This window comes from Oncorhynchus nerka, linkage group LG6, assembly GCF_034236695.1.
Source record: "Oncorhynchus nerka isolate Pitt River linkage group LG6, Oner_Uvic_2.0, whole genome shotgun sequence".
NCBI lineage: Eukaryota > Metazoa > Chordata > Actinopteri > Salmoniformes > Salmonidae > Oncorhynchus > Oncorhynchus nerka.
Genome location: NC_088401.1, coordinates 52,547,374 through 52,575,197, shown reverse-complemented (window position 1 = coordinate 52,575,197; position 27,824 = coordinate 52,547,374). Strand labels below are relative to the sequence as shown.

Genomic DNA, 27,824 nt, shown 5'->3' with positions numbered 1-27,824 from the left:
TGTAAATGAGAACTTGTTCTCAACTTGCCTACCTGGTTAAATAAAGGTGAAATAAAAAAATAAAACAAATAAAAAGGGCTGTATGATAGCCCTTGTAACTAGTCCAACAATGCCGCCTAGTGGTCATTTATCGAACCGCATGTGATAAACGCGGAGGAACTTGTCGTCACTAGTTACCACAGCCAAAAGGTAATAAACCCCGCCTATTTCTAAAATGTATCTTCTTAAAATGTGATTTTAAACCTAACGGTAACACACTGCTAACCTTATGCCATCCCATAACCTGTTGACTTTGTGGCTGTAGTAACTAGTGGACACCGAGGAACTTCTACAGTAAAAGTTGTCGTCTGGTTTGACTGGAGCGTTGGTGGGCTTCTTCTTTGCACAGAGAGAGAGAGAGAGAGAGAGAGAGAGAAGAAAAAGACGCGAATAGTTTTGTCGTATAAAAAAAACGATTTAACGAATTTACGTTTTAGTCGTGCTTATGGTCTGGACTAGAGCTCGCCTTACTTTTTTTCTGCGCTGGACTATTGGTCAATGGTCTCCACATTGGCTAAAGTCGATGCCTAGTATCACATTTATCTGAATTATTGCGCGTAAAGACCGTGTTGTCATGTCACGATTCCATATCTTTTTACTATTCCTGGTGACCTTTTATCAGAGAGCTGCTGGGACACAATGAGGGTAAGATCACCCACAGGGCACACACGGGTTTAATCAACGTTGTTATCACGTCATTTCAGTTGAACTAACGTAGACTATACCTTAAATTCACGTCTGTGACCAGTGGGCAGATACATTGCACTTGGACTATTCTGGTTCTTTACTCAAAGATTAAACTTGGCAGTAGCCTTGATGTACAGAATGCATGCAAATGTTATTATATTCCTCATGCTGAATAAGTAGTTATGACTATATCCGGACATACTTTGAAACTATACTTTCGTAAACTACTATAAAATCATTATTGCCAGTACAGACACACCCTGTCAGTCTCATCTATGGCCCATAATAGGTTCCATGCAATGGGGAGTGGGGAACCAATATACAAGGGCAGTTAGGAAAGCTAAGGCTAGCCTTTTCATGCTGAAATCCTGTAGCACAAACTCAAAAAAGTTCTGGGACACTGTAAAGTCCATGAAGAATGAGAGCACCTCCTCCCAGCTGCCCACTGCACCGAGGCTAGGAAACACTGTCACCACCGATAAATCCACTATAATTGAGAATTTCAATAGCATTTTTTACGGCTGGCCATGCTTTCTACCTGGCTACCCCTACCACGGTCAACAGCCCTGCACTCCCCACAGCAACTCGCCCAAGCCACCCCCATTTTTCCTTCACTCAAATCCAGATAGCTGATGTTCTGAAAGAGCTGCAAAATCTGGACCCCTACAAATCAGCCGGGCTAGGCAATCTGGACCCTCTCTTTCTAAAAATTATCTGCCGAAATTGTTGCAACCCCTATCACTAGCCTATTCAATCTCTCTTTCGTATCGTCTGAGATTCCCAAAGATTGGAATGCTGCCGCGGTCATCCTCCTCTTCAAAGGGGGAGACACTCTAGACCCAAACTGCTACAGACCTATATCTATCCTACCCTTCCTTTCTAAGGTCTTCGAAAGCCAAGTTAGCAAACAGATTACCGACCATTTCGAATCCCACCATACCTTCTCCGCTATGCAATCTGGTTTCAGAGCTGGTCATGGGTGCAACTCAGCCACGCTCAAGGTCCTAAATGATATCATAACCGCCATCGATAAGAGACATTACTGTGCAGCTGTATTCATCGACCTGTTCAAGGCTTTCGACTCTGTCAATCACCACATTCTTATTGGAAGACTCAACAGCTTTGGTTTCTCAAATGATTGCCTCACCTGGTTCACCAACTACTTCTCTGATAGAGTTCAGTGTGTCAAATTGGAGGGCTTATTGTCCGGACCTCTGGCAGTCTCTATGGGGGTGCCACAGGGTTCAATTCTCGGGGCGACTCTCTTCTCTGTATACATCAATGATGTCGTTCTTGCTGCTGGTGGTTCTCTGATCCACCTCTACGCAGACGACACCATTCTGTATACTTCTGGCCCTTCTTTGGACACTGTGTTAACTAACCTCCAGACGAGCTTCAATGCCATACAACTCCCCTTCCGTGGCCTCCAACTGCTCTTAAATGCAAGTAAATCTAAATGCATGCTCTTCAACCGATCACTGCCTGCACCTGCTCGCCCGTCCAGCATCACTACTCTGGACGGCTCCTACTTAGAATATGTGGATAACTACAAATACCTAGGTGTCTGGTTAGACTGTAAACTCTCCTTCCAGACTCACATTAAGCATCTCCAATCCAAAATTAAATCTAGAATCGGCTTCCTATTTCGCAACAAAGCATCGTTCACTCATGCTGCCAAATATACCCTCGTAAAACTGACCATCCTACCGATCCTCGACTTAGGCGATGTCATTTACAAAATAGCCTCCAACACTACTCAAAAAATTGGATGCAGTCTATCACAGTGCCATCCGTTTTGTCACCAAAGCCCCATATACTACCCACCACTGCGACCTGTACGCTCTTGTTGGCTGGCCCTCGCTTCATACTCGTTGCCAAACCCACTGGCTCCAGGTCATCTACAAGTCTCTGCTCGGTAAAGCCCTGCCTTATCTCAGCTCACTCGTCACCATAGCAGCACCCACTCGTAGCCCGCGCTCCAGCAGGTATATCTCACTGGTTACCCCCAAAGCCAATTCCTCCTTTGGCTGCCTTTTCCTTCCAGTTCTCTGCCACCAAAAACTGGAACGAACTGAAAAAAATCACTGAAGCTGGAGACTCATATCTCCCTCACTAGCTTTAAGCACCAGCTGTCAGAGCAGCTCACAGATCACTGCACCATCTGTAAACAGTCCATCCAACTACCTCATCCCCATACTGCATTTTATTTATTTATTTATTTATTTATCCTGCTCCTTTGCACCCCAGTATCTCTACTTGCACATTCATCTTCTGCACATCCATCATTCCAGTGTTTAATTGCTATATTGTAATTACTTCGTCACCATGGCCTATTCATTGCCTTAACTCCCTTATCTTACCTCATTTGCACTCACTGTATATAGACTTTTTCTTTTCTTTTTTTCTACTGTATTATTGACTGTATGTTTTGTTTATTCTATGTGTAACTCTGTGTTGTTGTATGTGTCGAACCGCTATGCTTTATCTTGGCCAGGTCGCAGTTGCAAATGAGAACTTGTTCCTCAACTAGCCTACCTGGTTAAATAAAGGTAAAATAAAAAAATAAATACCTCAATCACCGCAGTAAATAGAAGTAGCCGAGGTGGGATCTTTAGAGGGACCTGAAGGAATTACAAAGAGAGCAGGGATATTTCCTGAACAGAAACTCAACCACTCTTCTAACATTATTTTTCAGTTAAAAAAAAGAGAGAGCAAAGAAGCCCAAATATCCCATCTATGCATTTTTTCATTAAGAAAAAGTTTTGTAGGTGAATACAAGTCATCACTGTAGTAAGCCTACAGTCACCTGAGTTTTCTTTCTAGCCCTCCTCCTCTGTTGAGCATGTCACCCCTTCTCAGACCTGTGTAGTTACATCTCCAATCACAGACAAATGGTTGAGTGTGCACAGACCAGCTGTGCCAAGGCCCTCATTTGGCCCCTACGAGACAGGGATTCGAGTCACCTCAGATCCACCCAAACTCATTCCTGCTGCCAGTTGATTACAAAGCAAAACCACAAAGCCAAAATCTAGTCGCTAATGGATTGATTCTGGCTATGTCTCACCAATGCTATTAGTCACATGTTCAACTGTAATTGAACACTTTTCCAACTGAAATACAAAAGGATGCTGATCTGAAATCAACTTCCTAAACCTCAACATGAGAATATATCCATTGAAACGAGTGCAGTGTGGCTGCTGTGAATAGTTGGCTTGTGAAATCCACCCTCTCCAGAATGACTCATTTCTCCTAGTTGGATGTTCTCCCTGCAGTGGTCATTGTATGTCTTTCTTTTAAAGCAACCGCCTCACCGAGAGCAGTGGGAAGTGTTCCTGGCTGGTCTCACTGTGATGCATGCTGTGTCTATCTGCTTTACAACCTGCAGGCGGCCATGGCAGCTGCCTGCATTAGTGTAATAACGTAAAAGAGATATTTGAATATTGATACCACTTGCATGTCTACTATGAGACATGGTACAAAGGATTTCAATCGCTGCTGAAATGTAAAACTGTCTTGAATGCAAAAAGAGTTTATCCTCACTTGGATTTGCAAACACGAGGGAGACTTGGGTGCTAGGAATCTGAGGGCATGTTTTGTGTTATTCAGAGTCGGACTGTAAATAAGGCATTTGGTGAAAGGTGTTTGTAAGTAAACATCATTGCACATTTAGCAGCCTATTGCAAGTGCCCAAATTACCATCATTCGAAACGTTGTTGAGATTTGTCACCATGAGTTGAATTTCCATTGGTCTAAATTACACATTGGCTAGCCCCTGTCTACTGAGTAAGCTAGTATCTGGACCACAAGTACTCAGCGGAGAGACAAGGGGGGGGGAATCTAATCCGGCAGCCCTTTTTCTAAACAGAAGAGTCCCTTTTAAATATCCTTCAAGAGATTGGGTTTATGAAATAACATAGACCACAAGTGAGGAGAAAGAATGAGTGTGGTAAGGGAGACAGTTAGATGGAAAGTTAGATTCAGCTCCTTGGTTTAAAGCTACAGTGAAAACGACGAGGCAAAAAGACTAACTAGTTACAGTAATACGCTCAAAATGGAGGAGAGGACCTCTGCTTTCCAACGTTGTCCTCTTCACGTGTCCTGATCTTATTGCACATTCAGTGCCCAGTTAAGTCCTTTTCCTACTTTCTTTGCCATCTTATTTTCCTTCCATGTGACGCTAAAACACTTTTACATTGAGTTGAATGAAACTTTAGCAAACCAGAAAGCCTGGCCCTTTTTCAGAGATGTACTAGTTTTCACTGGACTTCACTTTTGGATCCCAACCAGGTTTTTTTCCCCAACTTCCCTTTATGGAAATGGCTCAGGAAAGGACCAGGATTCAGGCTGTGTGAACCTGAGACTTTGTGGGGAAACCATTAGCATCAAAAGTTCTCTGCATGACCTTAATTCTACTCTTCATGTTCTACCTCAAAATCATTTCATATGAATCACAAATAAGCTGATAAATACATGTAGGTTAATGTGTGGGAAAGAAAGTACATATCGCCCATAAATACATTAGTAGCTGACAAATAGTTTATCTGTTTATGCCTTGTTGCTATGACTGATTTTAGAGCTAATAATAGTGTGTCGTTGGCTTCAGGCTCTGGAACCACAATGCACAGCAGCTACAATGAGGTTGTGCTAGAGGAGGAGTACTACACTCCCCAACTGAACTACAGGAGTAACTACGGAGAACCACACAGTCACAACACTAACATTATCAACAACACAGATTTGAAATCTACGTACCCCACATCACTGTTTTGAAATCAGTGTCTCTTGGCATGTCTGTAGCACATTGGTCTTGGCGCTGCTTTCCAGTGTGTGTTTAAACAATATTGTTTTGATTCAGATCTAAGATGGTGTCACTTTCTGACCCTGGCCAATGGGGATGTGACCTGCCACTTCCCCCGAGGAGAGAACTACCGCAGCACACTAGGCACCCGCTGCGAGATGACCTGTGACCGTGGCTACAAGCTGCTGGGCAGATCCTCGGTGCAGTGCATGCCCAACCGCCAGTCACTGCCGCTGTGAGTACAGCCTGATTATAGACCGATACAGCTGATTGTCTTTTTTTTGTCCATGTCCTCTATTGTTCATTTTTCTTTTAAAGACCCTGAGTTTTCTTTAGAAAAAAAACTTCATAGGAGTAATATACACAGAGTATACAAAACATGAAGGGCCCTGCTCTTCCCATGACAGACTGACCAGGTGAATCCAGGTGCAAGCTATGATCCCTTATTCGTGTCTCTTGTTAAATCCACTTCAGTCAGTGTATATGAAGGGAAGGGGACAAGTTAAAGACAGATTTTTAAGCCTTGAGAGAATTGAGACATGGATTGTGTATGTGTGCCATTCAGAGTGTGAATGGGCAAGACATACAATTTGAAACAGGTTTGGTAGTAGGTGCCAAGCGCACCATTTTGAATCAAGACCTGCAACACTGCTGGGTTTTTCACTCTACAGTTTTCCGTGTGTATCAAGAATGGTCCACCACCCAAAGGACATCCAGCCAAGTTGACACAAGTGTGGAAAGCATTGGAGTCAACATGGGCCATCATCCCTGTGGAATGCTTTCGACACCTTGTAGATTCCTGATGAACTGAGGCTGTTCTGATGGGAGGGGGGGGGTTATGCCACTCAGTATTAGGAAGGTCTTCCTAATGTTTGTTATACTCAGGGTCTATCTTGTTGACTATGGTGACTCCACAGAGGTTTGTTGCAACGTGCTGCACCTGATCTGGCATGGCACGTACCACTGCACCCAGGGTTATGTGGTGGACTCCAGCTGTGGCTACATCTGTGAGCTGGGGTACCGGATCGAGGGGGACCACTCTCGTACCTGTCTGGATGGGGGGTCCTGGAGTGGGGCAGAGTCCATCTGTGCAGGTATAGCTCATATGTTTAGTCAGCACGTCCACGTATACTGACATGATTCATGAATGCTTTTTCACTGTGGTGTGAAACCCAGGTGGTGTTTGGTTTGATATGCCTGGAGGTAAGTGAATGGTCAAAGTCAGTGGTAATTAAGTCAGCAGATTTTTTTCAATTTTATTTCCATGAGTTAATGAGATGCATGCACCCTGTAAGCACAGCAAAAATTTCAAAAACATTTGGAATCCAAGCTAATTGTTTTCCCAAGATTCCCCTCCTTCTTCCCCTGTGCTTTATCAGGAGGTGAATCACGTGGTGTTCTTTGTCTGTTTGCAGTGTAACACTGATAGGCCAGGGGCCAGATACCAACTTTAAAGAGGGGATGAACATTATCCGGCACACAGCACATGACCAAGCCAGAAACAGGGCTGCCTGCAAGTTCATTGTTCGTGTGGAGGGTAAGGCACCACAGTAACCTGACATTCAGACACAATGACCTGATATTTGGACTAGAGTAAAGCCCAGACTTACTGGACAAACAACAGTGCATTCGGAAAGTATTCAGAGCCCTTGACTTTTTCCACATTTTGTTATGTTACAGCCTTGTTCTAAAATGGATTAAATTGTTTATTTTTTTGTCAATCTACACACTATATATACCCTATAATGACAAAGCAAAAACTGTTTAGACATTTTAGCAAATGTTTTCAAAAACGGAAACACCTTATTTACATAAGTATTCAGACCCTTTACTCAGTACTTTGTTGAAGCACCTTTGGCAGCAATTACAGCCTCGAGTCTTCTTGGGTATGACACTACAAGCTTGGCACACCTGGGTTTTGGGAGTTTCTCCCATTCTTCTCTGCAGATCCTCTCAAGCTCTGTCAGGTTGGATGGGGACTGTCGCTGCACAGCTATTTTCAGGTCTCTCCAGAGATGTTCGATCGGGTTCAAGTCCAGGCTCTGGCTAGGCCACTCAAGGACATTCAGAGACTTGTCCTGAAGCTACTCCTGCGTTGTCTTGGTTGTGTGGTTAGGGTCATTGTCCTGTTAGAAGGTGAGCCTTCGCCCCAAGTTGAGGTCCCGAGCGCTCTGGAGCAGGTTTTCCTCAAAGATCTCTCTGTACTTTGACCTGTTCATCTTTCCCTCGATCCTGACTAGTCTTCCAGTCCCTGCCACTGAAAAACATAGATGGTTTAGGTAAGTATTTTTATGAATCATAAAAAAGAGGTTTGGAGAGCCTTTACACACAAAAGGAAATTGCCACATTCTTCAACCCATGGTAATCTTCAAATGAGTCGATTCCGCTATTTCAGCCACACGTTGCTGACAGGTGTATAAAATCGAGCACACATCCATGCAATCTCCATAGACAAACATGGGCAGCAGAATGGCCTTACTGAAGAGCTCAGTGACTTTTAACGTGGCACTGTCATAGGATGCCTCGTTTCCAACAAGTCAGTTCATCAAATTTCTGCCCTGCTAGAGCTGCCCCGGTCAACTGTAAGTGCTGTTATTGTGAAGTGGAAACGTCTAGGAGCAACAACGGCTCAGCCGCAAAGTGGTAGGCCACACAGGCTCACAGAACGGGGCCACTGAAGCGTGTAAAAATCGACTGTCCTCGGTTGCAACACCACTACCAAACTGCCTCTAGAAGCAACGTCAACACAAGAACTGTTCGTCAGCTTCATGAAATGGGTTTTCATGGCCGAGCAGGCTAATGCCAAGCGTCGGCTAGAGTGGTGTAAAGCTTGCCGCCATTGGACTCTGGAGCAGTGGAAACACGTTCTCTGGACTGATGAATCATGATTCACCGTCTGGCACTCCGAGGGATGAATCTGGGTTTGGTGGATGCCAGGAGAACGCTACCTGCCCGACTGCATAATGCCAACTGTAAAGTTTGGTGGAGGAATAATGGTCTGGGGCTGTTTTTCATGTTTCGGTCTAAGCCCCTTAGTTTCAGTGAGGGGAAATCTTAGCGCTGTGCTTCCAACTTTGTGGCAACAGTTTGGTGAAGTCCCTTTCCTGTTTCAGCATGACAATGTTACCATGCACAAAGTAAGGTTCATAAAGAAATGGTTTGTTGAGATTGGTGTGGAAGAACTTGACTGGCTTGCACAGAGCCCTGAGCTCAACCCCAATGAACACATTTGGGATGTATTTTAACGGCGACTGTAAACCAGGCCTATTTGCCCAACATCAGTGCCGACCTCACTAATGCTCTTGTGGCTGAATGAAAGCAAATCCCCCGCAGCAATGTTCCAAACTCTAGTGGAAAGCCTTCCCAGAAGAGTGGAGGCTGTTATAGCATTACCTGGGCGGCCAACTCCATATTTAATGCCCATGATTTTGGAATGAGATAGTCGACGAGCAGGTGGCCACATACTTTTGGTCATTTAGTGTAGGTCAAGGTCAGAATACGGTGTATCTGTAGACACACCTCCAACACACCTTCATTTATTCCATCTCCACCCCGGGAAAACAAAAAGCATGACAATAGCATGCTATTCACCCACTAAAGTTCAAGGTCACAATACTCGTAGGTAGAAAAGTGCATAAAAAGGGAATTCCCCTATAGCGTCTCAGAGTAGGAGTGCTGATCAAGGATCATGTCCCTATGTCCATATCATCTTAAATCCTAAACTGATCCTAGATCAGCAATTGCTTTGTGAACAATAGAGATCCTGCTCTCCATCTCTCCCCAGTCAGGAGGTGTCCAGTCCTCAAGCCCCCTCTCCATGGTTACCTCACCTGTGACGGGAACAACTACAGGCGGTGTGCGAGTACCACTGTGACAGGGGCCAGGAGAGGGGGATCTCCAGCCGTGTCTGCCAGTTCGACCACAGCTGGACTGAGGCCCCTGCTGAGTGCGTCCATTAGTATTGAGAACCAATGACAGAGCATGGCCATCTGGTTTGTCGTCTTCAACTGAACCCATACATGTAAAGTGATTATACCAACAACCATACTGTTTTTGATGGTGTGTGCATGTGTACTGTGCAATAGAGTTTAAAACAGATGTGGATACAGCTTCTGGGCTCCTGGACCGGTTCTACGAGAAGAAGAGGATTGTGTCGGCACCTAACGTAGCCCATGGAGACTACAAACTCCAGAACCTTATGGTACAGGTGAGTCCGAGACACCGGGATGGTTTGGGTATCATCTGCAAGTCAGGGAATTTCTGCTCTCAACAATGGTAGTTACTACAGGACTTAATAGCTGTTTAGTGAATGAAATATGAGCACCTCGTTTGTATGAATTGTGACCATTCTTGGGGTGTTTTCATGCCTAGAAAGCAGATTGTGGTCTGGACATAAGAGGAGTGACAGTGATTGAGCTGCTAGGGTCCCCTCCTCGAGAAGTGGGTCACATCAAGGGACGTCACCTGGACACTGAGGTCATTGAGGGTCTGAGGTAAGGTGACTTCACATAATCAAATTGTATTAGTCACATACATGGTTAGCAGATGTTATTGCGAGTGTAGTGAAATGCTTGTGCTTCTAGTTCCGACAGTGCAGCAATATCTAACAATTTCACAACTACCTGATACACACAAATCTAAGTAAAGGGATGGAATATGTACATTTAAATATATGGATGGGCCATGACCGACCAGCATAGACGGTATAAAATACAGTATATACATCTGGGATGAGTAGTGCAAGATATGTAAACATCGTTAATAAAGTGACTATTGATCCATTTGTTACGAGTGTCCAATCATGTTGCCTGCACTGCATCTTCAGGCAATGTAATACACCATCACTGACTTGACACGAAATGGTCATCTCGTACTGTGGTACTGGCAGGCTTTCCGGATGCTACTTCAACATGGTGCTGCTGGACAAGGATGGTTTGGACCACGAGAGATTCCTCACACCCACCACATCCGATGAGCTCTTCTCATACATCGACAATAACCTTTTGGATGAAGAAGAACGGAGGCGGTTGGAGTTAGAGACCTCTGACTAAGAGTGCCCCCTGGTGGCTTGGAGAGGTCAGACACTTTTACAAAGATATCAGCTCAGAGGAAGGCTGGCCCAGAAAAGAGATAACAGCTCTGCTAGTCAAATGTTTCCATTGGCTGATAAACCTGAAAAACAGGCTAAGATCTCTTCATCTAAAAGTATAGAGATGGTTGGTGTATTGTTAGAGGATGAAACATAGGTACCTTTACTTCACCTTCCATACTGCACAGATGGGTATAACAAACATGGATGATTAAAGGTTCAGTCACTTCATATTTTTATTTATTTGGTGAATTAAATATTTGATAGTCATAGGACTCAAAAGAGCATAAAAGTTTAAATAAAATGAGTCTCCTTCACTTTGTGCAACTGGTAATATTTACATACATATTTAAAAATCATATGCACAGTAGTTTTCAATTACCATGAATCATAACCCAAGGTGACATGGACCAAAACTGGTTCAATGCCTTAAGAGTGGAACAGAGATTCTGCCTGAAACTGAAACACCAGCAACCCCCATGAAGCGCCACAGTTAATGAGTGGTTTGCTGAACATGGATAGAATTCAGCTTCGATAAAATGTCAATTAAACAAGAGTTTTTCAATTTGATCAAAACTTTGGTTAGTGTTGATTGATCTCAAAAAGTATTTGTATAGTTGACAACCTTACATTTAAAAATATGAAATGATACCTCTATCAAAAACCTCAAGCTATCAGGTGAATTTACACTATGCTTTCAAATCACTTGTTTTAGGCCAATAGTGTCGTAATAGTGCCTGCGGTTAGACACAGTCTATTTTTATTTTTTTATAGAATGATGGTGATAAAAAGTTGAGGGATTGCCCTGTCTCCATAGCTCTTCTTTCAGGTTACGAGGTAGTGTGGCGTCTTCACTTGCTCTTGCCCATGGAGGAGCGTAATGGAAGAGTGCCCTCTGCACACGAGTCAGGGTATTGCATCATCTTCTGCCACAGAGTCACCTCCTCCCCTGTAGAATCCGCCTCCACTTCCTCCTTCCCAACCTTCAGTGTGGCTGAAAAGAAGGGCACCAGAAAAACAGTGAACTAAAGTAAGTCTGTCCTGTCCTAACTTTGTCCCCAGGCTATTGCGCATATAAGCCTGGGATAATGATTCAAAGTTGGCCTTAGTGGGTGTGACCATTAGGTGTTGTGGGATTGTTTGGTAGATTAAGCCAATGAAGCCAATGCTATCTGCACCGTGAGTTACTCCCGGTCTTTCTGTATTAGCTCAAGTTTGACGCTTTGGTCCACCAGACTTCACACATTTGGACAGAAATGTCAGGGAATGAGATTTATTTTAACAATAGGCCTACTGCTCTTAGTAATTTAAACTGAGGTAGCTTCACCTTACTACCAACTTTAACATTGGAAAAATAGGTGACCTGCAACGGAAGAGTAAATAAAACACGTAAAACGGTAGAGCAATACTGCCAATGGATATAAACTGAGACTTCCCCGCCATAAATCAACACGGTGTTGTGTGTCATTAATTGTGGCTTTGCTGAGTCGAAACCCCACCCAGGAAGATAAAAAAGTGTTGTGTCATTACCTGTGCCTGTGCTGAGTCGAACCCCACCCAGGAAGTCATTACTGGACATGGCCTCCCGGTCCCACACTGTCAGCTCTAGCCACATCTCACTTAGCTGGTCTAGGGTCAGGTCTTTGTACACAAATGTGTGGTCATAGTGAGGGTTCAGAGTTTTCTTCACCACCGGAGTCTTCCTCTTAGTGGACTTGGCCTTCGATGGCAACAAGTACCTAGGTTTAAAAGCATGAGTGAGAAGGATTACATTTTGATGAAGGCTAGGTGGCTGAAAAATGTTCTTAAAATGAGCAGGAGTTGCGCAATCTCAAGTGAGGATGATGAAACTAAATGTATCTGTTAGAGAGTTAGTGACATCATGCCACCAAGCTAACCCTTTCACAAAGGAATCCGACGTGTCCCCTGCTTTCATTGCCGTCAGGTTCTTGGCCTCTTTGATCAAGACGTGCAACTCCCCTCCCTGCTCCGTCTTTGTCTTCTTGCCTAGAGAGAGTCTCTTGCCTAGGGGAGATAGTGGTGTCAGACAGCCACTGGTAGGGATTGGTCTGACACAGATAGTGCTGACTGAGCTTTTCTGTTAGTTTGTTCTGTCGACACGGGCACTCCTACCTTTGGTCTTTTCAGTGGGTGAATTCTTGGTCGAGACATACTTCAGGGAAATCAACAGTTCTCCTTTGTACTGAGAGAAGGCAGAGGACTGCAGTGGTGACGCCTATAGAGGATAATAGTCAGTAAAACCACTAGACCACAGGGTTGTACTGTAGATTAGAAATACATTTAGTGATTGATGTGTAGGGCTTGCAATGTTTTCTGACCATGTGACCTGACCAGGAACAATTGAGCCCTAGTGATGAGAATTCAGGCTTACTTTCCCCACGAACGCCACACACTCCTCGTGGCCTGCGTCGAGGTTCCTGCAGTCCAGAGGCACCTCCACCTCTCCAAGGAAGGCATTACGGCCCAAGCGGGCATGGTGCCAGACGGAGAGCTGGAGGGAACGATTGAGCACCTGGGAGCGACTGACGGAAAACTGAATGAGGAGAAGAGATGAAGTGAGAGAGTGACACCCTGCTCTCACTGATCCGTCAACTACATCTTAGTAAAGGTTTCCACCCACCCTCTCTGGCCTTTGCATCAGAGTTGCTTGTTCACTATACTCAGAGTTTTAAAAAAAGGGCAGCAACAAAATCAATATTTGTTTGTCTTTCACTAACGGCGACTAACTCTCCTTATCTTGAATGCCAATATCAATCTTACTGCCTACTGAAGGAGGCGGCATTATCAACTTAACAACCGGCCATTGAGTAATAAGGGATGTATACAGGGTTAAAGTTCATCAGTGTTCATCTAATTCTACTGCAGTTCCAGAGAGGCCATCACCTTTAGGGTCTCATTGTAAGTGGGGTCCACTGTGTTATGTTTAATGCTGGTTTTTTTCTTGCCAATGCGAGACTTGTCAGGGAGAAGGTAGCACTTGACATACCTGCAGGACAAAAAAAAACATGAATATTTTCCTACATGTTAAAGAGTTCAAATTAAGCCATATTCCATCTGGTCCTGCAATACCAATAAACTATACTGAAGAAATATATAAAAACGCAACATGTCAAGTGTTTGTCCCATGTTTCATGAGCTGAAATAAAAGATCCCATAAATTGTCCATATGCCCCAAAAAATGTATTTCTCAAATTTTGTGCACAAATTGGTTTACATCCGTGATAGTGAACATTTATCCTTTGCCAAGATAATCAATCCACCTGACAGGTGTGGCATATCAAGAAGCTGATTAAACAGTATGATCATTACACAAGTGCACCTTGTGCTGGATACTATAAAAGGCCACTAAAATGTGCAGTTGTCACAGGACACAATGCCACAGACGTCTCAAGTTAAGGGAGCGTGCGATTGGCATGCTGACTGCAGAAATGTCCACCAGAGCTGTTGCCAGAGAATTAAATGTTCATTTCTCTACCATAATCCTCGTCCAATGTCATTTTAGAGAATTTGCATGTATGGCATCGTGTGGGCAAGAGGTTTGCTGAGGTCAACATTGTAAACAGAGTGCCCCATGGTGGCGGTGAGGTTGTGGTATGGGCAGGCATAAGCTATGGACAAGGAACAGAATTGCATTTTATTGATGGCAATTTTAATGCACAGAAATACCGTGACGAGTACCTGAGGCCCATTTCTTTTAAGGTATCTGTGACCAACAGATGCATATCTGTATTCCCAGTCATGTGAGATCCATAGACTAGGGCCTAATTTATTTATTTCAACTGACTGATTTTCTCATATGAACTTTAACTGAGTAAAATCTTTGAAATTGTTCCATTTCTATTTTTGTTCTGTTATTTAAGTCAAAATATAAAGTGCCTACATTTCCAAACTACAAATGTAGAATTATTTTTCTTCCGTTAAATGTAACTTTTGGAGCTCTGATAATGACCCCTGGGCACATCAAACATTTTGTAAACAGGACAGGGTCTTATCTAAGATGATCTACGTCAGGGATCATCAACTAGATTCAGTTGCGGGACAATTTGTTCTTGAGTGGATGGTCGGAGGGCCGGAACATAAATACAAATCATTTGTAAACGGCAAACTGACCACAAAAAGCCCAAACAGATATGTTTAACTAAAAATCAATTCAAACCTTGCTTACATTTGTATACAATCACATGGTTCTCTCTATTATGTATGGGAATACATGAACCAATTTCTTCAATTAAAATCACTTGTAGAGGAATAAAACCACATTTGGCCCGCGGGCCGCCAGTTGGGAAACCTGATCTACATTATGTCATACAGTAATAACAATGAAGTGTGTGTCTAGAGTGAACAACAGGATTACTGGGAATCATTATCTACTGTCATCATAAAAACATGACGAGACTCATTGCAACCTACGGTAGAATAGTGTTGGTCTCACTTGAAGGAGTGGGGGATACTATCACTGTTGGCAATGACATGATGGAATGCATCTGAATAGTGTAAAGCAGCTTTGTTGAAAGAAAATTCCAGAGCGGCATCCACCCTGACTTTCATCCACCCAGTGTTTTCAGATGTGGGGATATGAAGGAGAGGAAACATTATTGAGATGCACCCATCATTTCCTACTGAGACAACTGTTAAACCCTAGTCCTGAGGGGACACTCACGGGTTTGAGCGCTGGCGTCTGGCGTCCCCATGGGCCAGCGAGTGACACTCCTTGACGAGGACGGCCAGGCTCTGGGTGGTGTCATCGTAGCTGATAGAGAACACGATGTCCCCGCTCACCTCCACGCTGTCATAATCTCCTGCCTCACTGTAAATACTCATCAGACTGCCCAGTGTGCTCTGTGGTGGACACACACACACACACTTCTGTTAGTAGTTGGTTTAAATGCATTCATATTGACTACAATTCTATAACTTGGAATTCAAAATGAGCAAAAATGTGACCAGAAAGGTAAATGTAACATATTCAATCAAGTAACAAACTTCCTGGAAAGCACACAAATCAGGTCAGTCAAATTTGCATGCCCTGAAGCAACTTTGAGCGTGAGCTTTTGTTGCCATGGTAACTTAATTAGGCAGCAGCTCACAACACAAACCAGGATATCCTGAATTGTCTCAAAGTTCTGGTTCAATAAATATCTTGAGGAACTCTAAAAATAGCATCACACACTAACTAGAACCTTTGAAAATAGGATAAGTGAGAATCGCATGCATTTACCTTGGAGCCGCGAAGATTTGAGGTACTTGAGCACACCTTTCTATGGATGCTCACCAAGTTATCAATGTCTTCATCCTCCTCATCATCCTGCAAGCACAGCAAACCATTTAAAATCATGAAAAAGACAATGCAACTGCATCTCTCACCAATACTAGCACTATAAGGAAGTATTTTGTAGTATAGTGAAGCCTTATGCATTAGTCTGTAATGAGGAAGAGGTACTGCTCACTGGCACATTGAGCCCAGGCACCGACTTGCTCCGGTCACCCATAAAGCCCTCTGATGCTTCAGCCCCCTCCTCACGCAGGTCCAGCACAGACGTGAATTCTGAGTGAAACCCATGGAGACGCATTCAAATGAAGCATGTCTTTGTTAACTCAAGCAGGCCAGATGCCCTTAAAACAAAACAATATTTGAATAGAGTTTGGGAGTCAGGGCTACCGAGGAGACAAGAGTCTCACCGGAGGGTTTCTGAACTCGTCTGACGCTCTTCTTGAACAGGCCGCCATCTTCCAATGCGACAGACTCCGTGCCAGAACTAACACTACGACGACTTACTACGGAGGACTATGGAAAGAGACAAGGGTTACAGTCAGGTGTGACAGTATAATATGTATTGGCTGGAGACATGAGGACTAATACAGGGTTAGGGTCAATTCCATTATTTTTCATGTGGACTTTTCACTTGCCGACTTGACTGACTGCACTAAAATGGAACTGACACCAACACCTGATTGATAGGTAAACGGTCTCCTTACCGTGTCTGCATCCGAGGTGGGGCTGTGGCTACTGACGAGGTCAGCTTTGACTAGACCATTCAAACTGGTCCCTGTTGGACTAGACTGACCTGTGCTCTCCTCCTTCCTGGATCATAAACACCATTCATAATGAGCAGACATCCCAAAAGCAGTTTTGTTAGCATGTAGCGCTAATGCTATAGGCCCATTTGTTTGGATGTAGACTTACCTTGGTAAGAGAGGAGTCCCAAGAGAGGACTCGGTCTCTGTCATGACACTGTTCAGGCTGGCTTTCTCTGCAGGCTCATTGTCCCGGTGCTGCTGTTGCTCCTGCTGCTCCTTGGTCTTAACTCCCACGGCTTCTTCTGAGACTTCGTCTAGCAGACTGAGAAGGTTGAAATAACAGTGTCAAAATGTTATATGTTGAATTGAAACTCCATCCACATATTACAGTAACTGAATCACACTATTGATTGTAAAAGCATGTGTTGTCACCCCAGATAAAAATAGGACTCACTCCTTGTTGGAGGCTGCTAGGTCCCTCAGTCTGGGCCGGGGAACAGGGGTGGTGGGCTGGCTGGGGTTCAACTCTGTACTGTTCAACAGGAGCGCTCCCATGTTCTCTCTATTCCTCACTAAAACAGAACACCAAGCTTTAGCATGACAGGCAACTGGTAATATGCTGACAGTGGCTTCATTCATTCAGACAGGGATTTCCTTACTGGGAAGTGCAATTGGAGCTTCTTACATATCAATATTGAAATTGAGTAGAGAAAAATATGACAAATTGCTATGCTGCCACGCCACTGACAATGACATTCCACTCTGCACCAGCAGTGAAAGTCGTTTAGGGTTTCCAATTGAATAGAGCGTTGCCCACAACTTGGTGGTTCCTGGACTCACGTGGGGGCCTCTTTTTGAGGGAAGTCCTCACTATGTCGTGTCCAGGGGTGGTGAAGAAGCGGTTGACTCGCTGGTCATAGAACCAGTCTCCGGTGACCTTCTTTAGATCACTGGAGAAAATAACACCACACATTACCACCACGTTAAAACATCGTCAAATATATGGACCACAACTCTAAGGGTGACATGCTGACAGTGCGAAAACGTTGTAAAAATAAAAACACAGAAAAATATATTTTTTACACAAGTTTAGAATGCAACAGATATGCATAGCGTGCATCCACGAAATGTAAACCCGCTGAAAGTATTATCGTCTCCTCGTGGGCGTTGTACAGTGAGAGTCTTTGACATTAACAAAAACATCACGCTTTGCATATAGATACAGCAAACACAGGGATGTACAGTACAGAGAAATGGACTCTTACGCCTCTTTAGCACACACACTGCACACCCAGGATCCATTGGGGCACACTGAGCAGCAGTTGTGGCACACTTGGTGTTTGCATGCCCTACACTGGCTGGAGCCGGCAGATAGTGGACCAAGTGGTTCCTGGCAGCGGCCGCAGCTACGCTCACTGTACTTCCCACTGCTACGCTTGGCGCCCTTCCTCATAATGTCCAGCAGCTCCTTCTTCAGCTTCCTAAAACAACAGGGGGGGGGGCATTGGTTAGAACCTTGCCTATTGGTGTCTGTGTTGACATCTTTGCATAACTGGATGTTGAAAGTCTAGTGACTGCCTCCATCTGCACTCGTGAAATACTGAGTTGAGGTGAATGCTAGATTGCCACCAGCATGCACTGTATCACTTTCACCGGTCCTGTCTTTTTAGATCAGATTAAGGAAATGAGACAACGGCAGGAGGAAGCCACTTTAGGACTATTGAGATGCAGCTCGGGAGGGGAGTTCTCACCGGACACGGTGCTCTTCAGCCTGCCTCAGTTCCTCGTCCCTCCGCAGCACCTCCAGGATCAGCTCCCGCTCCGAGTCAGTCAGGAAGGCCACATTAATCATGTCTGCAGCCTGTGGCATTGCACCTCCGTCCCAGGCTAACCCCTTAGGGATTATCACCCTAGGCCAGACAGGCTCCTGCTAGCCAAAGAAGAGAACAGGGCTGAGTTCAGAAGGCACAAAATGGGAACATGTTTTATCCATCTATAACTTGTCCTTTGTGGTTTCTGCCTGAAAATGCCTTTCTCCTGCTTTACCAAGCACCATAGCTTACATTTGAAATCCCTCATGATATCAGTGAAAACCAGTGTGAAAGTCCTGATCCCAAACATCAGCAGCATTGAAGATGGAGTAAAGCTGATCGGAGACTTTTCCCCCAGCTAATATCCATTTAATGGAGGACCCACTTTCAGTATATGAGCAACTACCTCATATACAGTACAGGCTACTCAGAAAGAGCACAGCATTACAGTGGACCACTGCAGGAGAGAGTGCGCGTTTAAACAACGGGAGGGCTTGCTGTGAGGGGAAAGGACAGAGACAGGTAGAGAGGGGTAGACTGTGCAGGACTAGCAGACATACAGACAAAGGGGACTGTTAGTGGATGGTGTTACCCTTACCTCCTCCACTAGTGAGCCTCCATGCAGAGAGGCTGCTGCTGCCACAGTGTCAGAAGCCTCTCACTCTGCCTTGCTGGAGCTGGCTGGGTAATTAGGAAGATGGAGCTGGCAAGCATGGACAGACCCAGACAACACAGTGACCTAGCTTAGAGCCAACACCCTGAGATGGCCCTGCTGCAGACAAACCAGAGTGAAGGTGGACTAGTGGAACATTTCCAAGACAGACTGACCAGGTAAATCCAGGTGAAAGCTATGATCCTTTATTGATGTAACCTGTTAAATCCCCCCTTTTTTTAAATCAGTAGATACAGGGGAGGAGACAGGTTAAAGAAGGACTTTTAATTAAGCTTTGTGACATGAGGGTGAATGGGCGAGACAAAAGATTTAAGTGCCTTTGAACGGGGTATAGTAGTAGGTGCCAGACGAACACAGAACAGCAACACTGCTGGGGTTTTCATGCTCAACAGTTTCCCTTATGTCTCAAGTATGGTCCACCACCCAAAGGACATGCATCCAACTTGACACAACTGTGGCAAGCATTGGAGGAATGCCATCACTTTTTATAGTCCATGGCCTGAAGAATTGAGGCTGTTCTGAGGGCAAATGGGGGTGCAACTCAATATTAGGAAGGTATTCCTAATGTTTTGTACACTGTGTAAATCTCACCAGGACGTACAGTACGGTGTCATTTCCACTGGAGTATACACCAAACTACAACACCTTTAACAAACTAAGCCTATAACGTTGTACTGTCTATGCTTACATCATGTAGAAAATCCTTTGCAGGGAAAGAAAACAGCCCTGCCTAAGTGTATCTTGAGCTTTGAGTCAGGTACACAAACATAAATGAACATTTGTTGACATACAGATAGTGATTTTATTTCGACATGTGGGAAAATAGTCTCTACCTAATCTTACTTTGACAGGCGCTGGCACGCATATAGAAGAATAGATAGATGACAAATAGGATCCAGGATCCTTGAGGTTTTAAACCCCTCTGACAGGGTGAACGTTTGCTTGAAGGAATTTGAACAGGAAAGCTAAAAACAACACGAGCTCAGCATATCGCAGGGTTCCCACCCTCTAAGGACATAGAGCGGCGGGTGGAGTGCACTGGTTAAACCATTTGTTTAATCCTGACATCAAGCCTGTCATCGGCCATGTTCCAGTTATGAGCTTCAATCTCTAGGTGAATCCAGAACCTCAGAAGACATTGAATAGTCAAGTTGACCGTTTAATTTTTTTTTTTTAAAGGCACTTCAATTTTTTTGACAACTCTGAATTTACTGTGAACACACGATATTTTTAAGGCAAGGCAACGTTTTTATCTGCTCGGGAATAGTTTCAGTGTGAGCCAGCACATTCGAGAAATAGTGTACAAAAGTATTGTTTGCTTCATCATGACCACATGGTATGGAAACCCGAGTGCCAAGAAGAGGACACAACTGTCCAGGGCAGCAAATATGGATAGCAAGATAGTTAGCAAACCTCAAAAAGTAGTTCAATAACATATACGGTTTCTTCAGAAAGTATTCATACTCCTTGACTTATTCCACATTTAGAGCCTGAATTCAAAATGGATTAAATATATTCATTCTCACCAATACCACACAATACCCCATAACGACAAAGTGAAAACATGTTTTTAGATATTGTTGCCAATTGATTGAGAATGAAATAAAGAAATATCTCATTTACATTAGTATTCACACTAGGGCTGACCCCAATTTACTGGTCGATAGGCTGTTGGTCGACCAAGATTTTACACACACCCAGTCAAAAGTTTGGACACATCTACTCATTCAAAAGTTTCTTTATTTTTACTATTTTCTACATTGTAGAATAATAGTGTAGACATCAAACTATGAAATAACACATATGGAATAATGTAGTAAACAAAAAAGGGTTTAGATATATTTTATATTCTTCAAAGTAGCCACCCTTTGCCTTGATGACAGCTTTGCACACTCTTGGCATTTTCTCAACCAGCGTCACCTGGAATGCTTTTCCAATTGTCTTGAGGGAATTCCCACATATACTGAGCACTTGTTGGCTGCTTTTCCTTCACTCTGCGATCCAACTCATCCCAAACCATCTCAATTGGGTTAAGGTAGGGTGATTGTGGAGGCCAGGTCATCTGATGCAGCACTCAATCACTCTCCTTGGTCAAAAAGCCCTTACACAGCCTGGAGGTGTGTGTGTGCTGGGTCATTGTCCTGTTGAAAAAGAAATGGTAGTCCCACTAAGCGCAAACCAGATGGGATGGCATATCGCTGCAGAATGCTGTGGTAGCCATGCTGGTTAAGTGAGCCTTGAACTCTAAATAAATCACAGACAGTGTTGCCAGCAAAGCACACCTCCTCCTCCATGCTTCACGGTGGAAACCACACACGCGGAGATAATCCGTTCACCTACTCTGCGTCTCACAAAGACATGGTGGTTGGAACCAAAAATCTCTAATATGTACTCAGACCAAAGGACACATTTCCACTGGTCTAATGTCCATTGATTGGGTTTCTTGGCTCAAGCAAGTCTCTTCTTATTATTGTTATCCTTTAGTAATGGTTTCTTTGCATCAATTTGACCATGAAGGCCTGATTTATGCAGTCTCTAAACAGTTGATGTTGACATGTCTGTTACTTGAACTCTGAAGCATTTGTTTGGGCTGCAATCTGAGGGGCAATTAAATCTAATGAATTTATCCTCTGCAGCAGAGGTAACTCTGGGTCTTCCATTCCTGTGGCGGTCCTCATGAGAACAAGCTTCTTCATAGCGTTGATGGTTTTTGCGACTGCACTTGAAGAAACTTTCAATGTTCTTGAAATGTTCTGTATTGACTGAGCTTCATGTCTTAAAGTAATGATGGACTGTCGTTTCTCTTTGCTTATTTGAGTTGTTCTTGCCATTATATGGACTTGGTCTTTTACCAGATATGGCTATCTTCTGTATACCACCCCTACCTTGTCACAACACAACTGAAACACATTAAGGAAATAAATTCCACAAATTAACAAGGCACACCTGTTCATTGAAATGCATTCCAGGTGACTACCTCATGAAGGTGGTTTAGAGAATGGCAAGAGTGTGTAAAGCTGTCAAAGGCTGGCTATTTGAAGAATCTCAACTATAAAGTATATTTTGATTTGTTTAACACTTTTCTGGTTACTATATGATTCCATATGTGTCATTTCATAGTTTTGATATCTTCACTATTATTCTACAATGTAGAAAATAGAAAACCGCTTGGCATTCAGGCCAAAGCATTCAATATTGGTTTCATCAGACCACAGAATCTTGTTTCTCATGATCTGAACGTCCTTTAGGTGCCTTTTTGCAAACGCCAAGCGGGCTTTCATGTGCCTTTTACTGAGGAGTGGCTTCCATCTGGCCACTCAACCATAAAGGCCTGATTGATGGAGTGCTGCAGAGATGGTTGTCCTTCTGTAAGGTTCTCCCATCTCAACTGAGAAATTCTGGAGCTCTCTCAAGAGGGACCATCGGGTTCTCGGTCACCTCCCTGACCAAGGCCCTTCTCCCCCGATTGCTCATTTTGGCTGGGCGGCAGGCTTTAAAAAGAGTCTTGGTGGTTCCAAACGTCTTCCATTTAAGAATGATGGAGGCTATTTTGTTCTTGGGGACCTTCAATGCTGCAACAAAACAAAAAAATTGTACCCTTCCCCAGATCTGTGCCTCGACACAATCCTTTCTCTGAGCTCTACGGACGGCTCTAATTGCTTTGACCTCATGACTTGGTTTTTGCTCTGACACGCACTGTCAACTGTGGGACCTTATATAGACAGGTGTGTGCATTTCCAAATCATGTGATAAATTCAATTGATTGGACAAGGGGACTCAAATTAACTTGTAGAAACATCTCAAAGATGATCAATGGAAACAGCCAAAGCAAAGCTGGAAAATGTAAGTCCTTGAGTGGCCCATCCAAATCCCAGACTTGAATCCCATTGAAAATCTGTGGAAAGACTTGAAGATTGCTGTTCTCCGCCTCTCCCCGCCTAGCCTTTCTTTTTTTAATTATTTACAATGACGGCCTACAGCTTAACAGAGCTTGAGAAAATCTGCAAGGAAGAATGGGAGAAAAAAAACAATTCCAAATGTGCAAAGCTGATACAGACGACTCAAAGCTGCAATTGGCTCCAAAGGTGCTTCTACAAAGTATTGATTAGAGTGAAAATGTAATTTTCAATAAAATGTGCAAACAATTCTAAAACATGTTTTCACTTTGTCATTATGGGGTATTTTGTGTAGCTGGGTGAGTGGAAAAAATGATTTAATCAATTTTGAATTCATGATGTAACACAGCAAAATGTGGAATAAGTCAAGGGGTATGAATACTTTCTAAAGGCACTACAAGTGCTGAGCACTCAGAGAAAAGCACTGACTATAGCTAATGACCCATACACTATTTCCAGTTTGAAAAGCTCCCCTCAGGGAGGAGATATCTAAGAATATCTATAAAAAGTAATTTGACCCAAGTTGTTGATAATGGTCTCAGATCCTGATGTACGTACATATGAATTATTTAATCATGGAGGTGATCAGGTGCCCTTCAGTCTTAATGATGTATTTTTTACTAGGAATTCTTGATGTTGATTGTGGCTTTTAGACCAATGTATAGCCGTCTAACGGGAAACTGCACTTGCACTTTTGTAGTTCGTATAGTTTATTATTTTTGAGGATGATGGAGTCCTGATGGCTTTTAATGTCTGTTTTTATGTTGTGAAGCCAAAGACACATTGGGTGGACAATAAAGTTTTTCTAATGCTAATAATGTTGAGTGAGTTTAAGCAGAGAAAAAAAAACTTGATTTCAATTCCATAGCCCTCATTACCACAGTGTTTGTGTGCTATGCTGTGTCACTCACGCAGAACTTTGGAGATAAACTTTTTCCTCATTGTTTTAACGCTTGAGGCCAATTGACTCACATTTGAGAAGTGTACAATGCCTTGTAGGGCAGCTCAGCAGGCGGCTGCCTACTTCAAGGGAATGCGTGTGTCACAGAAACAGATGACAGTGCCCTGGGATATTTCTAGAGTCAATAGACACTAAGAAGGAGATCAACAGAAAGAGTGAGGACAAATTGTACGAATACCAACGTTAATAAAAAAATAATAAAAAGGTGAATACAGGAAAGTAAACTCCACATAAAGTGCTTTTCCAGGGAATCTTAGGTTGTGTTTACAGCCCAATTCCAATGTTTTCGCCACTAATTGGTATTTTGACCGATCAGATTCTTTGCCAAAATATCAGATTTGGGCTGCCTGTGTAAACATAGTCTCATTGTGGGTATAGGCTATAATAAAAGGAAAGTTAATTCCAATTTAACAATGCATGAGAATAGCATAGTTTAATGTGCAATTTTCTTGACAGTAACTCAATAAGTAATGTAAGTCTAACAGCAAATGTAGGACTATTTCAAAGTATGTCATTTACCTCATTTGCCAAAAGGACTTGACAAAAAATGCAGTAGGCTACATTTGATTGTTTTGTTGCAGCATACTGTATTTTTTCTAACAGCCCAAATGTAATCAAACAAATCTATTGTAGGCCTAGAGACAATGCATGATGTGGCTGGATTTAAGATTGTGTTGGCAACACATCCAGTTAATTGGACATTATTGAAAAAGCGCAGTTGTTTATCAACACACATGATCTGCTGAATAAGACAGCGCTACATAAGAAATGCATCTGAATGAGCGAGCGCAAATATAGTCCATAGAAGATTTGTCAGTCTCAAAAAATGTATTTTAACACCTGTCCAGACGGTGTTTTAATTCCATTGAGAAAAATCGAAAACTTCACTTCGAATGTGATTCAAATTAATTGACCATACCACTTTCTTTCGTTCCCAAATCTTGGGAGGGAGGAGATGAAAAATAACCAAATGGAATAATACAACTTTCAGAGCAGACTGGTAGCGGACAAAACAAGTGCACGGGTATATCGTTTGTTCGCAACGTCAATGAATCGAGGATCGTAAATCATTCCTAAGGGAGGTTTCCCATATCAGGAAAAGGTATTCAACAATTTACTGTCGTGTAAACATTTTTGGGATTGCAACTGTAATTCAATAAAACAGTTTGAATGAATGTTATAGATCACAACAAACTCAACTTACCGCTCAACCCTTTGCTGCAATGTCAGCGTGACTCCCACAGTCTACCTTCCAGTCTCTTTCCTGCACTCTGAAACTGTTGACTTTCAGCGTTGGTTATAATCATCACATCCCGGAAGATATGGAACATTTGTGACAGCGGTGGGGCGACAAATAGCTACAGACGTTTTCCGCAGAAGGTGCATTCCCTCTGCTCTATTTCCCTACTTTTCTGAGAGAAAAAGCAGAAGCAGTGCTAATTAATTCAATACCAGTAGTTTCCACAAGTAAATAACCAAACCCCGTGCAAATAATTTAGTAATATTAAATAATAATGTGGAGCATTATTCTATTGTGGAAATAATGCAAGAGGCAAAATACACAAATACTTAGCTATTACATTTTTTTTTTTAAAAATGTTTTAATTTTTGTGTGTAATGGTATACTATATCCCTTATTTGGCCAGATATTTCATCCTATGATTACAATATGTATAAACAAATGTGTAACAAATGTGTTCCCAGACAGGCACCATGTGGCAAGTCAGTCATTGCATGTGATGACATTTTGTCAAATCAGTTGTAAAACAACTGGTAAAAAACTGCTTCATTTTCACATTGAATAAACCTTTTAAAATCATGTTTTACCTAAAATAGCAACATTATTATTACAGTGCATTCAGAAAGTATTCAGACCCCTTCACTTTTTCCATATTTTGTTACGTTACAAACTTATTCTAAAATGGATTAAATTAAAAATGTTCCTCATCAATCTACACACAATACCCTATAATGACAAAACGAAAACCGTTTTTTTTTTATGTTTGAAAATTAATTAAAATAAAAAACGTATACTTTATATACATAAGTATTCAGACCCTTTGCTATGAGACTCGAAATTGAGCTCAGGTGCATCCTGTTTCCATGGATCATCCTTGAGATGTTTCTACAACTTGATTTGAGTCCATCTGTGGTAAACTTAATTGATTGGACATGATTTGGAAAAGCACACACCTGTCTATATAAGGTCCCACAGTTGACAGTGTATGTAAGAGCAAAAATCATGCCATGAGGTCGAAGGAATTGTCCTGTAGAGCTCTGAGACAGGATTGTGTCGAGGCACAAATCTGGGGAAGGGTAGCAAAACATTTCTGCAGCATTGAAGGTCACCAAGAACACAGTGGCCTCCATCATTCTTAAATGGAAGAAGTTTGGAACCACCAAGACTCTTCCTAGAACTGGTCACCCAGCCAAACTGAGGAATCGGGGGAGAAGGGCCTTGGGCAGAGAGGTGACCAAGAACCCGCTGGTCGCTGACAGAGCTCCAGAGTTCCTCTGTGGAGATGGGAGAACCTTACAGAAGGACAACCATCTATGCAGTACTCCACCAATCAGGCCTTTGTGGTAGAGTAGCCAGGCGGAAGCCACTCCTCAGTAAAAGGCACACAACAGTACGCTTGGAGTTTGCCAAAAGGTGCGTAAAGGACTCTCAGACCATGAGAAACTCTTTAGCCTGAGTGTCAAGCATCACGTCTGGAGGAAACCTGCCACCATTCCTACAGTAAAGCATGGTGGTGGAAGCATCATGCTGTGGGGATGTTTTTCAGTGGCAGGCAGTGGGAGACTAGTCAGGATCGAGGGAAAGATGAACGGACTAAAGTACAGCGAGATCCTTGATGAAAACCTGCTCCAGAGCGCTCAGGACTTCAACCTGGGGCGAAGGTTCACCTTCCAACAGGACAACAACCCTAAGCACACAGCCAAGACAACGCATGAGTGGCTTCGGGACAAATCTCTGAATGTCCTTGAGAGGCCTAGCCAGAGCCCAGACTTGAACCCGATCAAACATCTCTGGAGAGACCTGAAAATAGCTGTGCAGCAACACTCCCCATCCAACCTGACAGAGCTTGAGAGGATCTGGAGAGAAGAATGGGAGAAACTCTCCAAATACAGGTGTGCCAAGCTTGTAGTGTCATACCAAAGATGACTGCACCTTTAACGTTTGTTTGAGGACCGCCATAGAAGAAGAACACACGTTTAGTGTTAACCAAGTTCAGCTCCCCCCCTGTGAAAATCTCTGTTTTTTAACTTCATTACTATACTGTAATTAGCAGTCAAATCAAAAGTAGGCAACCAAAAAAAGATCAGCTGCATAATTTCCAATCGGCCATATATTTTTGGGTAAAAAATATATATACTGAACATATAAAATACCAGTCAAAAGTTTGGACACACCTACTCATTCAAGGGTTTTGCTTTATTTGTACTATTTTCTACACTGTAGAGTAATAGTGAAGACATCAAAACTATGAAATAACACGTATTGAATCATGTAGTAACCAAAAAAGTGTTAAGCAAATCAAAATATATTTTATATTTGAGATTCTTCAAAGTAGCCACCTTTGCCTTGATGACATTTTTGCACAATCTAGGCATTCTCTCAACCAGCTTCATGAGGTAGTCACCTGGAATGCATTTAAATGAACAGGTATGCCATCTTAAAAGTTTATTTATTTCCTTCTTAATGCATTTGAGCCAATAATTTGTGTTGTGACAAGGTAGGGGTGGTATACAGAAGCCTAGTGGTTAGAGAGGTAGCCTAGTGGTTAGAGCGTTGGACTAGTAACCGGAACGTTGCAAGTTCAAACCCCC

At 43.0% G+C, this 27,824-nt stretch overlaps 2 protein-coding genes across 12 annotated transcripts; one reads left to right on the top strand and one right to left on the bottom strand.

The window, feature by feature from the left end:
- The first annotated feature begins 307 nt into the window (after positions 1-307).
- Positions 308-10,930, top strand: LOC115130607 (sushi repeat-containing protein SRPX2-like). Of its 2 annotated transcripts, none has more exons than XM_065019658.1 (8): positions 308-684; positions 5,582-5,759; positions 6,442-6,618; positions 6,940-7,061; positions 9,309-9,470; positions 9,610-9,731; positions 9,896-10,017; positions 10,350-10,435. In XM_065019658.1, the coding sequence occupies exons 4-8, from the start codon at positions 6,986-6,988 to the stop codon at positions 10,375-10,377; spliced, it is 510 nt and encodes a 169-aa protein (XP_064875730.1). In that variant the 5' UTR covers positions 308-684; positions 5,582-5,759; positions 6,442-6,618; positions 6,940-6,985; the 3' UTR covers positions 10,378-10,435. The 2 variants fall into 2 exon arrangements, with proteins under 2 accessions (XP_064875730.1, XP_064875729.1); XM_065019657.1 differs by having other exon boundaries at positions 315-684; positions 10,413-10,930.
- LOC115130606 (synaptotagmin-like protein 4) lies at positions 10,837-25,328 on the bottom strand. 10 transcript variants are annotated; one of them, XM_029661910.2, is made up of 18 exons: positions 25,198-25,301; positions 19,062-19,235; positions 18,404-18,582; positions 17,918-18,133; positions 17,493-17,602; positions 17,107-17,224; positions 16,819-16,974; positions 16,611-16,716; positions 16,314-16,419; positions 16,082-16,179; positions 15,853-15,939; positions 15,295-15,473; positions 13,518-13,620; positions 13,006-13,167; positions 12,747-12,849; positions 12,512-12,638; positions 12,144-12,352; positions 10,837-11,607 (listed from the first exon to the last, which is right to left on the bottom strand). In XM_029661910.2, the coding sequence occupies exons 3-18, from the start codon at positions 18,520-18,522 to the stop codon at positions 11,465-11,467; spliced, it is 2,142 nt and encodes a 713-aa protein (XP_029517770.2). In that variant the 5' UTR covers positions 18,523-18,582; positions 19,062-19,235; positions 25,198-25,301; the 3' UTR covers positions 10,837-11,464. The 10 variants fall into 10 exon arrangements, with proteins under 10 accessions (XP_029517770.2, XP_029517768.2, XP_064875728.1 ...); XM_029661908.2 differs by having other exon boundaries at positions 18,404-18,579; XM_065019656.1 differs by having other exon boundaries at positions 12,150-12,352; positions 18,404-18,579.
- Positions 25,329-27,824: the final 2,496 nt, after the last annotated feature.